We start from the raw sequence: 19,003 nt of genomic DNA on the forward strand, positions 1-19,003 counted from the left end.
TGCTCACTCCGACCAGTTTATAATCTGCTGCTTTGGAAGGTTTATCCTCAGCATCTTCTGCTTTCTCCCCCAGGCCTCCCCTCCTTCTGGGAGCCAGAGGGGGCGGGAGGGGGGAACAGTCAGCCGAGCACCAAGCTCCAGGTGGCTCTCAAGTACTGCACGGCCAAAAGAAGTTGGGGGGGGGGGATCCTACGCTGCAAAACAAGTGAGAAAGGGGCTCCCCAGAGGGGACTGGTTCAGGCTGGAAGACAGCAAACTTCGGAGAGCCTGAGGCTACAGCTCGCGCCGGCGGCCAGCGCAGCCAGCACACGGACACTTCACAGCAACTCCCCGCAGCTGGAGGCGAGGGCGGAGGCGGCGGCCGCGGGGCCACAAGGCAGGGACCCGGCAGCCCCCAGCTCCGCGCGGAGGCACCGCGCCCTCTCCTCCTTGCTCCCCTGCTCTCCCCCCCACCCTCCCAGCCCCCTCCCCCTCCCTCTCCTGGCTTTCCCAGCAGCCGAGGGTTTCAGATGTCCCACCGCCGTTTGACCCCCTCCCCGCCCCCCCGCTTCTCCACCCCTGCAAATGAGGTTTGACCAGCGGAGGCAGAGCCCACCTCGGGCTTGGAATCACTGACATTTGGACTCCTGGCTGCAACCTGTTTACAAGCGGGCTTTCCAGAGGAAGGGGGTGGGGAGGGAGGGAAGTAGGGCCAAACAAAACACCAACCGCCATCTCCCCCCAAACAAGAAGTGACTTTCTGGAGGCTTCAAATCAACAGGCACCACCAAAAAGAGAAAGCAGGAGGGGGGAAGCAAACAACGGCGACCGGCAGCCGCCTCCAGCCCTGACAACTCCGAAGGGACGCGCTTTTCGAAGGCGGCTAGCAGGCTGGGGCTCTGCGCAGAGGGACCAGAAGGTGCCAACCTCAGAGAGGCGCAGATATCTCCCCCAGCCTCTGTGGGTTTTGTTCACCGTGCTGTCATCTGTTTTTCAGACTTTTTTTTTTTTTTTTTTTTTTTTTTTTTTTGCATTTAACATGGTGAAGAAAGGCGTGAAGAAGAGAACAAAGTAACTCCGGGTGGAGTGAAGATCGCTGGTGACCACCGCCACCGCCACCACCAGCTCCTGCTACTGCGGCCACCCACATCCACCATTCACCGGGAGACTCGAGAGGCTCACGGCAGCGGCAGCGGATCCGAGAAAGGAGCCAGGAGAGGCAGCCGGCCCTTCCGAGGAGTTATGGATGTTGGTGTATTCACTTCTGGCCAGATCCGCGCCCAGAGGGAGCTAACCAGCGGCCTCCACCTCCAGCTGTCTCCTTGCCTCGCACCAGGTCTTACCCTTCCAGTATGTTCCTTCTGATGAGACAATTTCCAGTGCCGAGAGTTCCAGTACAATGTGGAAATGGATACTGACACATTGTGCCTCAGCCTTTCCCCAGCTGCCCGGCTGCTGCTGCTGCTTCTTGTTGCTGTTCTTGGTGTCTTCCATCCCTGTCACCTGCCAAGCCCTCGGTCAGGACATGGTGTCACCAGAGGCCACCAACTCCTCTTCCTCCTCCTCCTCGTCCTCCTCCTCCTCCTCCTCGTCCTCCTTTTCCTCTCCTTCCAGTGCGGGGAGGCATGTGCGGAGCTACAATCACCTCCAAGGAGATGTCCGCTGGAGAAAGCTGTTCTCTTTTACCAAGTACTTTCTCAAGATTGAGAAGAACGGGAAGGTCAGCGGTACCAAGAAGGAGAACTGCCCGTACAGTAAGTTACAAATGCGCGCTCCCCTCCTTCCAATTATCCACCCCCCACCCCACAAGGGGGGGAAAATCTGTTCCAGATGTGGCCAGCTAAATATTTACGTCCCCAACCCCTGTAAAATGATGAAGTGGAATACTTTCACACTAAATCACCCCCATACATTGTGCCGCCGCACCCCCTACCCTTGGCGCGGCTCCCTCCACACACCCCCCACTCCTTGCCACCCTAGCTGCCCTGTCTCCGCTGCTTGTCATTACCTGGACCGCGCAGGGCGCTGGAGAGTAGTGCAGGCGCAGAGATTCATCGATGCCCCCCTCTCCGTCTCCGTCGCCCTTCCGCACCTCATCCCAAGGTCCCCTCTCCCTCCCTTCTGGAAATGGCCCAAGTAAACACATTTTGCTGTGTGTTTCGCTGGCAATCTTATTAAGAGTTTTGGGACAGCTTCCTCAAGCTGAAAATAATTATCCGCTGTCAATTACAGGGGCTTTATGGGAGCCTTATTTAAGAAAGAAAAGTCAATTCCACTAGCTCCCCACCCCCAACCCTTTACCCACTACCTATCTAGACAGGAGTGCAAACATTTCTCTGGTTTTGATTCTTTTTTTTTTTTTTTTTTCTTTTTCTTTTTGGCCCCTCATGTTGGTTTGAGTGATTGCAGTCCGTGAAGTTAGCTTTTCAGGCACCAGCGCCGCTATTTGTCTTCCGCCTGCCTTCTCTCTTGGTAACATGATGCTCATGTCTGCATTGTCAATGGCATATGCGCTGCTCTGTGGTGTCCTGTTGTACTCATTTCTTCTGAAACCTCTCATATTGCAGAGCCATACTACTACAGCATTGTAAACATCTGGGACTGGATTCACACAGACCTCACACAAATTTCATTGTCATTCTTTTATTTTCAAAGTAAAAGTCATAAGTCTGTTTCCATGGCTATAGCTTGTCCCACTGGATGAACTTTTCTGCTCTGTATACGTAAATTATGACCCCCTCCCCAGCCCACCCCGCCTCTGCATTTCTTTCCATTTTCCTTTCTCTCATTCTTTCCTTCTTTACCTCTTGTTCTTCTTTCTCTCTTGCAGGGCTGTGGGCTGGGTAGGGGGAGGGAGAACTGGAGGAGGAGGGGTGGATATTGTGTCTCTTCTTGAATCAGTCCAGCAAAGCCAGATTACTCTGTTGGCTTCTTTTCCTAGTTACTTTCAAGTGGTGAGACTTATTCACCCTCCATTGACTGCTATTTGAAAGGAGCCCGAGGCTATGTAATGGCACACTGAAGACAGTAGACAATGACATTTACACATCTTTAATGACTATTTAGCATTATCTCAATGGTTCTTCCAAGTCACCTCTTTAAGGGACCTTAAAGTATCAGTCATTTGGGAATTTCTTGCCAACTAACTTAAATACATGGGTCATACATTCCAAGACACCTTGGCCCAGAAAAGTATCTGGCACCAATGGGAAAGACAGTTAATCGGAATTTAGCATTTTCTTTTTAAATAAGGATTTATAAGAATTAAAACTTGGTTTTCTTCTCTGGAGATCCACGTACATTTGACATTAACTTCTGCTGCTGCTTCCACTTACTAAAATTAGCAATAAGTTTGTAAGTAATAAAAATACTTGTCAAAGTATTTTAACGTATCCATCTTACATTTAATACTAGAGCTGTTTCTGTTTCTGATTCATAGAAAGTGGCTGAAATAATGTCATTATGATTTCTTTGGGTTGAAAGTCATTTGTTGCCTGAATTCGGTAGGTATTATGTATAGACGTTATAATTGTTGGTTAAAAATTTAATACTTTTGTTCACTTCTAAAACAAAATAGTCATGGTGTCATCCAGGTAGGAAAATGGAGAAGAACTGAGCCAAACACTTGCTGAAGAGTGAGCTGAGAGTTAAAAAATAAAAAATAAAAAATAATAATCCCCATGGGCTGAAAATCTTCTGTGTATTTTTAGTTCATGGAGATAAATATAATAAATTTTCAGTTTTAAGCTCGAGCAAAATTCCTTTTTTTGGACACTAACTTAATTTTGCTATTGGTATATTTTTAAGTATTTTTATGATTTACTACAAGGACCAATCTATATTAGTTTGTTTATACAACTGAAATGACTATTTTCTAAAATCATAATCATGTGTGATTATTTAATAAAATGATTGCTAGGGGTATACATTGAATTATATTTTTAGAGTAAGAATTATCTGCAAAGAGAAAAGTATCTGATTTTTATTGCATAAAAACTAGTATGGAAAGTTTCCATCCCAATTGTCCAAAATAGAATAATATCCCTTCCATATGATAAAGCATACCAATAGTCCTTATTAAAATATAATATCTTATGTAGTAATGCAATCTTAATCAATGGTTGAAAATGAGAGGGGGTGGGGTTTACTCTGTTAAATAATGTTAAACCATAAATAACTTAGGCTTTCCAAGAATATCTGTATCAAGATATAGCAAGTGAAAAGTAAAGGTTGAAAAAGCCTTAATTTCACATGTGGCTGGGTAATCAGAACACTCCTACAATTTCCAGCTGGACTGATTCAGCTGAACTGCATGGTATCATTAAGATATTGTCTAAATGTTGCATAATTACATGTGAACAAACTTTTGCGATGCCTACAGGGTAACCAGCCGGCCAGCCCACCAAATGGTAGCCTGTTAAATATTAGGATTTCTGAAGAGTGTCAGTTCCTTGTCCAAAAACCACTTTTCAGTAACATTTTCCTAAACAAGTTATTAATTATTTTCAATACACAAAGCTGTTCTTTTGAGGTTTGCTTATTTGAAGCTTAATTTTCTTTGTTACTTTTGACCCTAGTATTATTGCTGCTAAAATACAGTAACAGCTTATCTGAGAGGTGACATGTTTGGGATGTCCTGGGTAATTAAACAACTGTTTTACTGGCTTTTTGCCAGCAAAATACTAACAAAAGGGAAGTAAGGAAATCACCCATAAACATTGCAAAATCATTTTTAACTTCTACCTCCAAAGCTGGTTCCCAGAAATTGGATGCTTCTAAAAATATTATATGTGCTTGGGGTGATTACAAACGTTTATGTGTGTGTGTGGAAGGGAGGGTGATTTTTTGTTTGCTTTTTTGTCATTATGTGAAAACAGAATAAAGGGAGCAGAGATGAATTATGTTTCTCCTGCTGGAAGTGTAAGAAAGCTTGAATAATTTAGAATAGCTGTGGTGTATCTGTCACTAGATATGCTTAGGCTCATTTAAGTTTGTTTTATCACTCTTTATATCTAGAGCTTTGCCCTTGAAACATTACCACTCAGCTCTATTTCTGGACTCCTGGAAAGGCTGGATACAGCTGTTGGGTACCCTTGCGACTGGGACTGGATGCAAGTGGGCTGTGGGCTTCTCCCATGGTTGTCACTGGTAGAAAAGGGGAGTCTAGTGAAAAGAAAATGTATCCCTAAACTTGAGACAGCCAAAAATGGATATTCTCAAAATGGAAAGCCACAGTGCTTATGAGTCTTTGCAGGAAAGGAGACTAAGCTACAATAGAGAAATCAGGATGTACTGTGTAGTAAGTGCCCTATTTCTTCAAATATATATTTCATTTGACACATAATAGTCCTATAATTTAGATATTAACTATCCATACTTTTTCAAAGATGAAAAATAAGCTGAAAACAGTTAATTACCCAAGGTCATTCAACTGGAAATTGGTAGAGTCAGGATTCAAGCCTACATCTATTTGATTACGTTATTCCTTTTACCTCCGTTACTGGCAACAATGATACCAATATATTAGAATTAGATATCTCAAAACTCTAAAAAAAACAAATTATCCGAAATCTTAATTGCTTCTTGCTATGAACACCAACAGTTCTTCAGGTTCACGCTGGAATAGTAGTAAATTGAGAGTGGAAGAGAAGTGAAATATGTTAAAGGTTATCATTGCAGGTGGCTATGCAGACATGGTATCAGACAATGTTAGTGCATTCTCTAGGTGAAATACCTCTTCTGATATTTTGTTTGGGAATATATTTGCTTACGGAAACGCAAAATACATGTACACGGATCTCACTTTCTTAACAGAAGGCATTAGGAATACATTTAAGAAAATCCATGAATGTCATTGTATATCGTAATTGTTTACAGCTGAGGGCAAAATGTTTAATTGTTCCCACATGTAATAAAATAATTTGGTTGTAAATACCGGTGTGAAAGTGGGCTGTTGCAGAAACTTCTGATATATGACTCTAAAAAGGGCAAAATCTTAGAGACCTAAAGCTATATACATGTTAAGAAGGCTTTAAAATGAGCCTGCAAATCAAAAAGGTACTTCACCACATATAAATGACAAATTACTGTCTGGGATTAAAGGTTTGCATTATTACTTTTAAATCAGGACTGGGGCTGATTGTAGGAAGTTACCTAAAGTGAGAAAGGAAGTGTTGAGGGAAATAGGGACTTGAATATCATCTCCTAATAAATGATTTTATTTTGGGTTTTTGAAAAGAAAACCTATATACAACTTATGGCTTCCACCGGTGTCTTATTTAAGTTGTGGTTGTTTCTAGAGTTTGGTTGCATAATTTATAACTGGCAGCATTTAATCATGCACATTGAGGATTTATGAAGGTGGGAGCACTGTATTTAATGTTTACATGACATTGTCCCGTTACCTTTACCGCATTCCTACCATATGGACCCTCCACTTTGATGGCTTTATCATAAATCCATTAAAAATGCACAATTACCCAGTTTCCTCTTCATAAACCTGATTTATAACCTTCTACTAGAAGAAACCCAAGAAAACAGTTGGCAGAAATCACATGCCAACAGTGGAGTATGAGAATTCAGAAACACCAATCTCTAGGTTAGTCTTGGGTATTTCAGGAATCTATGAGGCAAAGGTATGGACCACTCTTTAAAAACAGGTGTTTTCAAAATGATGTTGAGGCACAGAATTTAAAATAAAAATTGTCTTATTAAATGAGGGAAACCCCAATGCACGCATATTTTCTTCTATATTTTTACTGCTTGCTTTAGAGCAAAAAGGCTTATTCGAGTTCTTTTTTTTTTTAACTGTTTAATGAACTTATAGTGGAACATGAAGGAGCACTTTACACTCCTGTAGTTACCTTCCTGTGCAGAGGCAAACCCCACTTATTATTCAAACGCCTGACTTTCCACAAGCCAAAATGTTGGAAAAAAGTTGACAGCTCATTTGAAATGGAGCTAATGTTCCTCACATTTATGAGCTGCCTGGGAATATCTACATCTTTCCTAAGCCTTAAATGTCTGTATGCTTATCCAAAATTGTAGTACCAATGATATTTCCTTATTATGCTTCAGAAGGAAGAGTAGTAACACATGTGTATTAGTTCAAAGTGATTTTAATCTATCTTAACATTAATTCTGTGAACTTTGCAACGGGGAGTAATTCAGATGACGTTTTTAGTATTACTGTTCCAACATTTGTTAGCATTAATAGTTGATATTTGCTTAATGTAAGTAAGTAAAATATTAGTATTTCCCTCCCAGAAATTAAAGTTCTCTTTTAATTTTCCAGCAAGATGGGACACAAGATTTATGTTTATGTAATTTTAATACAGCTTTATCACAGTTTAGAAAATAACGGACCTCATTTTGTCTCAAGTCCTCTATACAGAAATACCTTCATTTTTCATGGTATATTGCAATCACTGAAGATCATTTACACTTACCATTTGACCAATGGTATTTGTTACCTGGTTTTGCAGATTAAAAATATTTACTTTTCATAATTGGCACTCTTTTTTTTCACTGCCCGTTAACCTTTGCCTGTGCCAGTCAGTCAGTATAACAAGTAATAACCTAGACATAGGCCTTTAAAATTAGTGAAAGGAAATATACCTGCATCTTGGGAAGCCAGTGATACTCTGATCAAGAGCTAATGAATACAAAATGTTGATGCTTTATAGAATCAGTTTAAAAGCAAATATTTAATCAGTACAGATTTTACACAAATAGAAAGTTTCGAGATAAACTAAAAGGGAGCCAGGTCATCCACCAATGGCCTTAAAGGCCATCCAATAATGGCCTTAAAGGCTCCTTTGCCTTTAAATCCGGTCAGTTGTGTTCTTTCTTTGAACACTGTGTTCTAATTGGAACAATAAATCAAAGAAGACACTCAGAGTAGATTCCCATGTAAGGTGGACAACTGGACAGTGACTTTTTACTGCTGCTAACACGTGCATCCAATTACCATTTGAAAGATTCATAGTGCTGGCAGTAAAGCATTGCCTCGTTTTATAGTTCACCTAATAATTCTTCAGCCTAAATCTGTCCACCTTTACCTATATCTAATCTGTCAGTATGTGTGTTATCATTAATGAGGAATTTTCAAATGTTTGGCATGCTTCCTACAATGGATGGTGACACTGAGAGATTAATGAGCCATTTAATTAACCATAATAGAAGAGGTAAAGTATTGATTAGGTCAATATATACCCAACTTCGAGTAAACTGTCAACTAAACATAACCTAGTACTTCCACCACAACTATAACTTAATCATGGATCATGGATAGTATGGGTTAACAGCAACCCAACTCTATGTGGCAATGGTTAACTGCAAAATTGAGAACTTTTTTAAAAGGCATTTTCCTATAATCATTATTGTCTTTCAAGGACCTGGTGTTATCATGCTTTACTGATAAACATGTGTGTTAGTTCATCCTTAACCCTTTTCAAGGCATTGCCCCTGTCTGAGGATAACTTGACATGTTAATAGAGTCTTTACAATTCAAGGCTCATCAGTTTCTTTTTTTTTAATATTAAAAATTTTTTTTAGTGTTTATTTTTGAGAAAGAGAGAGACACAGTGTGAGCAGGGAAGGGGCAGAGAGAGAGACAGAATCTGAAGCAGGTTCCAGGCTCTGCTAAGAGCACAGAGCCCAATGTGGGGCTTGAATCCGTGAATTGTAACATCATGACCTGAGCTGAAGTGGGATGCTTAACCAACTGAACCACCCAGGCGCCCCAAGGCTCATCAACTACTAAAAATTCTGTCTGGAGGCATTTATACATCTGGAACATTAGACATCTGCGACAGCCCTGCCTCTATGGCACTGTGAATCATGATACTTTTTTGCCCCTTCACCACTCCGTTATTTTCTCCTCTTTTTCTTATTTTCTTTTTTTCCTTTTCCCTGATGTTCAAACCCATTACATGTCATGTAGGCCAGGGAAAGTCATCCATTATCATTGCTCAGCATGCCATGTTATATTTGGAGCCAGCAGCCTAGACCTTTTTGGATGTTCAGCATCCAAAATGCTGAGGAGTCAGCACTCAGGCCAATTTCTTACAGCCTTGCCTTTAGTGAAACAGGCAAATCACAGATAAGCACCTTCTGCCAATGAATGCTGATTGTCTGGTTATTCTGCATTTTCCTCCAGATTAAATATTGTATCTCCAATAACTCTCTTTGCAGGTTCATTTTGCCTTTGTTTTATATTATTTTAGTACATGTAACACTTACTAGCTACTTTGCCAATTTCCCTACGTTTTGCCTTTGTCTGGACTCCTATGAGAGAAAGTGAAGCTGAATTAGGAAGTCCAATAACTACTGCTCTTCTATTTTAGTCATCATTTATTTCAAAGAAGATGAATGCTAATCATAAAGGTCTTTACCATTTCTAACTTCCATGATTTCCCTTAAAACACAGGGCTTCTTGTATACCCCTGCCAAATGTAGCTTTGAAAAGTAAAACCTATTTTTCTCATTAATACTGGTGGTCAAGGGGGAAAAATATAAAATACACATGCATTTATACTCCAGGCTGACCAAATATAGAAATGCACATATATTTTTAGAAAGATATTGAGATACCAACAGGAGTTAGAATTTGAATCAAGAGCATACGTCTCACTTATGTCTTTTAAAGAAGAACCTTTTTGTACTGATTGCTGAATTAAATTTATTTTTATGATATGTAGAATCTGACTATATAAGTTAGATTGATCTGTTATAATAATTAAAAGTCAAGCTTCTTATAATTGGTTTCAAATTATATAGATACATAGATGTAAATAGATTTCCAAAGCCTAAATAGCTTTGACTTATTGATAGAATTATTAAAAGAAAAATTAACATTTTGTAATATGGGCAAAATGATAACACATGATATGAATTTGTAAGCTATTTCTTATCTAAAGTGAAATAGCTTTACAATGCTATTATTAATAACAGTAAGTAAACCAGATTTCTAGGGCGTTTTTTGGAACATCTCTGTAGAAGGGTATGATTCCACAAATATGAAAAAGAAAAGTGCTAAGGATGTTGATAAGATTATGGTATAAAAACTAGATCAACGAAACTACTGAAGTGCTTAAAGCAGAAGCAAGAGGGATGGTAAAGAACATATGATCAGAATGTTAGAAGCCAGAGGAAAAGCAGGAGAAGCCATTGAGCATTTCGACAGACCGTGGAAGGGAGGAAGAGATGCTGGGCTAGAGTGATGGAGACAAGGGTTCTGAACTCCCAGCAAAGAGATCAAGCTAATGAGTAGCTCTGCAAAAGGGCGGACATGACAAGAAAGGTGTGAGGGAAATATAACCCAAGCCCTGGCATTTGACTGCATGTTAAATTAACTGAAATGAGAACCTGTGATCTAAAAGGAATCCCACAGAAGTAATCGCAGCCACGGTATCAAAGTAAGGAAGGCTAAATCCAGAATTCTTGCTAAGGAGGCAGCAGGATAGAGGGATTAAAAGTGTGGGCTTTGATGATGACAGGTATGGCCCTGGACTGAAAATGAACTTTGGAGACACAAAAGTGGGTGTATTGGAGGCTTTGACCTGCCAGGGTGTATGACTTGGCAACTTGCCATCAGTAAAACAACAACATTAACAATACCTTCCTTTTTCCTATACCATAAAGATTAACTGAGATTATTCATTCATTCAACAGAAATTGAGTGCCTGCTTTGTGTCAGATACTGTGTGACACATACATACAGTACTGAAAAAAGAGCCTGGTTTAGCTCTCAGAGAGCTTCACTCTAAAGACAGTGTCAAAAAAAAAAATAGCTATGTGATGAAAACTTGGGGTAAATGCTATGGAAGAAAGAAGGAGAGTACTCCAGAAGAAAATAATTGGAAACTATTCTAAATCTCATGGCTAAGAAGTCCTGGAAGGTGAGATGTGGGTGGAAGGAACAGCATGGGGAGGGTTTGGTACCTCCTCCAAGAAGGACAGAATAGGCACACTGAGCCTAGGGTTTGGGGAGAAGTTTGGAGAAGTCAGATGTAATGCACGGAATAGCTTAATGGTGCCTGGTGCATAACAAGTCCTCATCAAATGGGTATTTTATAAAGAAAAAGTAAAGAGGGGCGCCTGGGTGGCTTGGTCGATTAAGCGTCCGACTTCGGCTCAGGTCATGATCTCACAGTCCGTGGGTTCGAGCCCCGCGTCGGGCTCTGCGTCCAGCTCAGAGCCTGGAGCCTGTTTCAGATTCTGTGTCTCCCTCTCTCTCTGCCCCTCCCCTGTTCATGCTCTGTCTCTCTCTGTCTCAAAAATAAATAAACATTAAAAAAAAAAAAGAAAAAAAAAAGAAAAAGTAAAGAGAATGCTTCCCTTTGTTGGAAGGGAAAGGGCTGGGAAACCAACAAGTTAGATTATTTGCTGAAGTTAGAATTTAAAATATTGGAATTAAAGAAAGACGCAGGAATGAGGAATAAAATGACATTTTTGGAAAAGGAAATATTACAACATCTGAAATTATTTAGGGTTTGCAAGTGTAGCATTCATAATGTTCTGAAATATGGGGGGCAAAGAGTAAAGTTCTGGTTTATTAAGAGACTACCAGCAGATATTTAAAAACTGAAGATAATTTGAGGAAAGAGCGAGGAGCTGAAAATAAGTAGAAGGTAACAAATGAGTTCAGGACATATTAGAAAAGAACAAATGGGAAAAGTAGGAATGAAACAGGTAACTAGAGATCGGAAGAAGACAGATTACTGCACAAGAGGCAAAAAAAGAAGTGACTCGATGTTTACATATTTCAAGACAAACTATGTTCCAAGTTATGATATGGTTTTAAACCAGGGTTATCACAGATGCTTAGCTCTCAGTAAATTCTCTATCTAAGGTTCTTGTTTCCCATCCCACGACGGTGACCTGTTTGGCCCATAGCTTTAAAGGGTTCACAACCTAGAGACAGAGACACGAGATCTTCCCAAGGAGTTGGAAGATAATATAAGACAGTTTATACTAACCGCCAAAGAAGCAGAGCAGAAATTAAGTGAAAGGTAACCCAAGGGATGCATGAATGACATGGGCAGTGTCGCACCAAGGATAAGGACTCCAGCTAGACACAGATAAAAAGAGAGGAGTAAGAACATCCTAAAAGAAGGCACAGAAGCATATGGGTGCAGAGCCTTACATGAAGTTTCCAGGTAATAACAGGCAGGCAAACAGCGTGGAACAGAGTTTACAGGCTGGGGGCTTACCTTATGAAACACAAAGTGAAATACACTGGAACATGTTGTCATGTGAGAGGGAGGAATGTAAACACCCTTATATTTGAGAACTTAACTTTTCTGCTAAAATATTACATTAACAGTTTTCATTTAATATTGGCCCTATTTTACTTTTTAAAGAAAAAAAAACAGAAAGCAGAGATATATTTTAAAAGAGTATATAAATTACAGTATAATAGACATAACCTACCCATATTGAAATTCTAGCTTGATCAGCAAAACAAACAAAAACCCAAAACTAATTTTATACTAGGGACACGGAGAAAGTAGTTCTTCTGACCGATACCAAGTGGCATCATCTTTAGCATTCATCATTATTTAAAAATTTAAAATAGTCCCTTTGCAGAAGTTCCTAAAATATGCATATCACGGGGTGGGGTTTTGTCATTTCTCAGCAGATTCCCAAAGGCAACTACTGAGGCCTCAACATTACTTGCTCCCATTGTATATTTTTTCTTGTCATTCCTAATTCTAAATTATCTCAGATTTACTTGGTTTAGGTGATTAGGAAAAGAAACAAAGTAGATACAGGTCCTTCTCTTGCTCCTTCTCTTCTCTTATATACTTTAAAAAAATTTTTTAATGTTTATTTTTGAGAGAGAGAATATGAACAGGGGAGGGGCAGAGAGAGAGGGAGACACAGAATCCGAAGCAGGCTCCAGGCTTTCTGCTGTGAGCATCAAGCCCAGTGTGGGGCTCGAACCCACCAACCATGAGATCATGACCTGAGCCAAAGTCAGACGCTTAGCCAACTGAGCCACCCAGGCACCCCAGTACTTATGTATTTTTAAAACAAACAAGGAGTAGGACACAGGCGATATATATGCAGTCACACCCATAATGAAGACCATCAGCTTTGGAGACAAACTTCTGGATGTAGAATCAGGGTTCTAAAAGTGTGTAGCTTTGTGGCCTTGGGCAAATTACTGGGTTGTGATCCTTGCAACTGTTAAGTAAAGATAATAATACCGCCCACCTCATCACTGTTGGAAGGATGAGCTTGTAAACTTGCAACTGAGATTATAAATGTGAAAGTCTCAATACCAGACACAGAGTCCGACATGGGGCTCCACATGACCTGAGCCGAAATCAGGAGTCAGACCCTTAACTGACTGAGCCACCCAGGTGTCCCTTAATTATCCCATATTCTGAAAGGATTCCTAAGCCATGGCCTAATATAAAATTAGACAGGAAATTGATATCATACTATTTTACTTCATTTTATAGTTTATGAAGTATTTTAATGTTTTCATGAATTGATTCTTGGAAAATTTCCATAAAATGGGTAAAATAGTCATTGTAATTCCAAAACTATATTTAGGTGAGAAAATTGAGTCCAAAAGTTATGATGCCAGGCTGAAGTTGGATAGTTAGCATAAGTGAGTCAGGATTCAAACTTAGGCCAGTCTTAGCAAAGGTGACCTTCATCTTCTAACTTGGTTTCCCAGGAACAGTCTCAGATGTGCCTCTTGCTCTGGCATATTATTAATAGCACCCTATTCACTCTCCAGGTCTCACATGACAAAATCACCCTTAACCAACTTGGTCTGTGTAAGGCACAAATCTACACAAGTCAGTTCCCTATTAAATACTTTAATTTCTTCCTAGTGTCCTTAGAACAAGATCCGTATTCCTCAGCATGTCATGTAAGGCCCTCAGTATTTGTTCCCTACTGACTACTCACCCCATTTCTTACTATTTCCCATTATAGATATACTGAGTTGATGTTAGTTCCAGAACACGCCTTGTCCCCTCATGTCCAGACCCTGCACACATTACTAGGTCTGACTGGAGTGATGTTTCTATCTTTGCTCCTCGTACTTCTTCCTTTCAACTTTCTATTGGATGTCATCTCTAGGAAGCCTTCCTGAACACTTCCCAAACACCTTGTTTCTGGTATTTTAACACAGTCCCACACCTGATTACTTTACCCATCTAGTTTCCTCATACACAGAAAACTTACTGAAGGGTAAGGACTACGTACATCATATTGACCTTTGCATCCAAGCCCTTAATACAGAGTCTGGCCTATAATGGGTTCTTTCTATATTATTTACTAGGTAAATTGTTTTTAACTGCATATCCTTGATTCAAGTCACTTAGACTTTTTGGTTCAGTCACTTGGTCTGGAAAGTACGATTAATATGCCACCTACCTAAAAAAAGTGTGGTTGAAGTAAATTATGTTTTAAAACTACATTAGGTTCTAAGTTCCACAGTTCTGAGAACTTGAAAATGTTAGGGCCATCATTACTTAACTGAATGTTAAGAACTTAAAGTCATACCAACTTCTGAATGGAAATATTGTGTAATCCCTGAAATGGATTGTTTCCCATATTTCTCCAGTTTTCCTAAGATTACTATTGACTATGATCAGTGGATATAAGTGACGACTGCTCTCTTTTAAAATTGATGCTGGTTGTGACACAGTTTTGGTTTCAGAGTTATAGTTGGATTCTGGAGTAATTTAGTACCAATTAAGAAATAATCAATTCTTGGTAATTCATTTATAGAAGAAGAATGTATACACTATGAACAGTGGCAGAACATATGGTTCATAGTCTTGGTCATGTCACAACATTTACTGTGCAACCTTAGGCATGCCATTTACTTTAACTTGACCTTGGACCCTAATCTATGAAATGAGTGAACTGAACTAAACTAGTACTAAAATATTTTTATTCAAGATACTCATTTCCTAGATTAAGGACCAAATTCCACAAGCGTACCTATATTAGGAGATATCAACTATGATATGCTGAATGATAGCCACCCAAAGGTATTAAGTCCTAATCCCTAGAGCCTGTGAATGTTACTTTTTATGACAAAGTTTCTGCAGGTAGATTGTTACGGGTTCGTACATGAAGAGATCATCCTGCATTCTCCAGGTGGGCTTTCCACCCACCTGTTGTTATAACAACATTTGTCACTTGTTGTTATTATAAGATAGAGACAGAGGGAGTTTAGACACACACACAGAAGACAGTTTGGTGACAGAAGCAGAGAAAGAGAGACTTAAAGATGTGATGCTTTGGTTTTGAAGACAATGAAGGAGCCACAAGCCAAGGAATGTCACTGTAGAAGCTGGAAGAGGAGAGAAACAGATTCTCCCCCAGAGCCTCTGGAAGAAGCTTGGCCATTCTGACACCTTCATTTGAGCCCAGTGAAATGGATAGAGAACCAATTTCTATTGCACTAAGACACAACTTTGTGGCAATTTGTTACAGCAGCCAAAGAAAACAAATACAGATTTTGATACCTCAGCATACGGTGCTGCTGTAACAAATACCTAAACGTGTGGAAGGGACTTTGGAATTGGATTGTTATAGGCAGGAAGAATTTTGAGACACATGATGGAAAAAGCTTAGATGGTCTAAAACAGACTTCTGGTAGAAATACAATGAAAGCACTCTGGTGAGGGCTCAGAAGGAAGTAAAGAGCACAGAAGAGAAAGCCTATGTTATCTTAGAGAATGCATATATCCTCATAAAGAGGATACTGGTAGAAATACGAAGATTAAACTTGATTCTGGCGCACCTGGGTGGCTCAGTCTGTTAAATGTCAGACTTCAGCTCGGGTCATGATCTCACGGTTCGTAAATTTGAGCCCTGCATGGGGCTCTGTGCTGACGGTGTGGGGCCTGCTTGGGATTCTCCCTCTCTCTCTGCCCCTTCCGTGCTCTCTCTCTCTCTCTCTAAAAAAAAAAAAAATAAATAAATTTTAAAAAATAAATAAAAAATAAAAGTGATTCTTACGACAGCTAGAGGAAACAGGGAGCATGTTATTGGAGCCAGAGGAAAGACTGTCCCCTGTTATATAGTGGCAGACACTTAGCTGAGCTGTGTTTAATAGTCGTGTGGGAAGCAGAACTTGTATGTGGTGAACTTGGAAATGTAACTGTGGGGAATTCCAAGAAAAATGTTGAAGGTGCAGCCTGATTTCTTCTTGCTGCTTTTAGTAAAATGTGAGAAGAAAGAAATAAAGTGAAGAAAGAACTGTTAAGCAAAACAGAACCAGCACTCAATGATCTGGGAAATTCTCAGCCTATCCAGATTGCAAAAGATGCTAAATTAGGAGGTACACTGCTAAGGAAGTGTGCTGTAAAGACAAAGCCAAGGGTGTGGCTGAATAGCTTTAATCTAGTGCCGGAGAGATGAGGCACTTGACTGATTGGTTCCTTCAGCCATCTCAACAGAAGCTAGGAATAGAGATTATAAGAGCAAGACCTGAGGAGGACCCTGTGACTACTGGCATGAATGCCTATGACATACACAGGAGACTCACAAAGTTCTTGAGAATGCTGCATCGGCAGAAACGCTGCCAGCGTGGACTGAAAGAGAGCTGATAAATGAAGGAAAGCTGTCCGACTCCCACAATTGTACAGGCAGGAAACAGACAGATAAAACTATTCAACTACAAATACATGCTAGCTTTAAAAAAAAAAAAAAAAAAAAAAAAAAAAAAAAAAAAAAAGCAGGATCATCAGGATCACCGTGAGGGAAGAGCCTTGGGCACAGAGGGTACAACCATAGGTGCAGAGGCAGAGACTAACCGCAGGCCCAGAGCCAGGACCCTCAAGCAACAGAGGACTATTCCGAGGTGCTGAAATCTGCTGGCAGTTGTCCTGCTAGATTTTGAAGCTGGTTGAGACTGTTGACACTTTTCTTCCTTCCACGTTTGCTTTTTGGCAATGCAAATGTCTATAACTGATGTACTATGCCTGTCCCAACTGTATTTTGGGAACAGATATTTTCTAGTTTTACAGATTCAGAGGTATAGAGCAATTCTGCCCCAAGAAGGCTCATACCCAGAGTCTATTCACACCTGATTTAGATTATGTAGATGATGAGACTTGGGATTTCTTAAATGATGATATTTAAATGAGATTTTGGCCTGGAGTTTATGTTGGGTGTGAACTTTGGGGGGTGTTGGGATAGGATGAATGTAGTTTATTTTACATAAGAGGTGCATGTGAATTTTGCAGGTCTAGAAGATGGACTATAGTATGCTGAATAATGGTCATCTAAAGATACTGGGCCCTAACCCTTGGAACCTCTGGATGTTATCAAATGTAGTAAAGTTTCACAGTTGTGGTTAAGTCAAGTGTTTTGAGATGAGGAGATTATCCTGAATTATTCAAGTAGGCCCTAAATACCATCACAAATGTCTTTATAAAATAGAGGCAGAGGGAGATTAGACATAAACCCAGAAGGCAGAGCGTGATCTAATGACTGAAGCAGAGAAGGGATTTCAAGATGCTATACTATTGGCTTTGAATCTGAAGGAAGGATCATGAGCCAAGGAACGTGGCTCAAGAATCTGGAAGTGACAATGAATAGTTTCTCTCCTTAGAGAGCTTTCAGAGGAAATGTGGCCCTGCCAACATCTTTACTTCAGCCCAGTGACACTGATATTGGACTTCTGGCCCCCAGAACTGTGAGAAAATAAATTTCTGTTATTTTAAGCCACCAACTTTGGGGTAATTGTTACAGCATCCCTAAGAAACTAATACAGCCGCCTATGACAGTTCTATGTGACTCACATTAAGGATAATTGGACAAAAATAATATTTTGCCATGGAAAGTATTAAGCATGGACTCAGATGTAAGTTCAAACACTTTGTCTACCTCCTGGGTGTCTGGATTCTTCGTCTGATCCGTGAAGATTAAAATAATTTTTGTAAAAATATCTAGCCAAGTATCAAGCTTATAATAGAACCTTAAATTTTAATTGAATCTAAATTGATGCTGAGTTTCAATGACTATATATCTGTAAAACATTGTTTAAAAAATATAGTTTATTTTCACTTAGTACCTTCTTTGCTGGGCACTACCAGAGCAAAAGAAGGGCTTTGATTCTCTGATGCAGAACCTGGTTGTACCCGTGGTCTGATTTTCCACCGGGTTGTAAATTCAATCCGGATCCAGAAGTATCTGTTCTCTTCCTCCTCACTGGTCCAGAAGCCACATTCCTGAACGTGCATGCTATACTCATATTTTTTCAACTGAAAGAGGCCCTTTTAGAGTTAAAGGTGATAGAAGATCTATTTAATAAATGGATAATTAATACGATTAAAATGTAAGCAAGTGGTACTTTCCAAAGTATTTCAATGTCTATGTTGAAGTTCCATTTGCTCTCTTTGAAACTATATCCCACATGCTCTATCCTCCGTCACTGCAGATAAAATTCACATAACACCCTAGTTTAAACTTTTCACTTTGCAAAATGTTTCCGTAATGGTACAACTCTCCTAAAATTTATTATCATGGCTGTTTAGATCACCTAAAATTTTAAAGCCTGGAAAAAAAAGCATGAGTCTAAAACTGACATTTCCTCTTACAGAAAATTAGTTTCTCTCACAGCAACAGGGGCTATGGAGTTTTAGACAATAGATAAATGTTTTGTTGTCATGTCTTAGGGTAACGGGCTTTTATCCCAAGCTGAGGCGGACAGTGACATCTCCTAGGTTGGAGTGTTATGGGGCTCACTCCTTTTTCTCCTTTGCACTCACTGTTAACTGAGTGCTGGACCTATAATAATTTGAGAAGAGAGGTAATGGTGGTGATTTGGGGGAAAAGTGGGTGCAATTAGGAATAGGACTCTTATGCAAGGGAACTAGATAAAAGATCTGATCCACGATTATCTTGAACACAATGAGCATGCTAGTGGTCACGGTCAATCTTACCATCCTTGGTGCCATTCAAAGATTTTAACTTACAGTCTCTGAGACCAGGTAAATCGCACAGGTCCATGTAAATCCACACTTCTGAAACATTTTTA

At 40.0% G+C, this 19,003-nt stretch overlaps 1 protein-coding gene across 1 annotated transcript in view; it reads left to right on the plus strand.

Moving 5' to 3' along the window:
• Window positions 1-274: 274 nt before the first annotated feature.
• The window catches only part of FGF10 (fibroblast growth factor 10), an 83,760-nt gene continuing 65,031 nt past the window's right edge, over window positions 275-19,003 (plus strand). The window contains exon 1 of the mRNA XM_045438534.1: window positions 275-1,733. Coding sequence (XP_045294490.1) covers window positions 1,379-1,733 — 355 coding nt within the window. The 5' untranslated portion in view covers window positions 275-1,378. The remainder of the gene's footprint in view (window positions 1,734-19,003) is intronic.

Source organism: Leopardus geoffroyi, chromosome A1 (assembly GCF_018350155.1).
Source record: "Leopardus geoffroyi isolate Oge1 chromosome A1, O.geoffroyi_Oge1_pat1.0, whole genome shotgun sequence".
NCBI lineage: Eukaryota > Metazoa > Chordata > Mammalia > Carnivora > Felidae > Leopardus > Leopardus geoffroyi.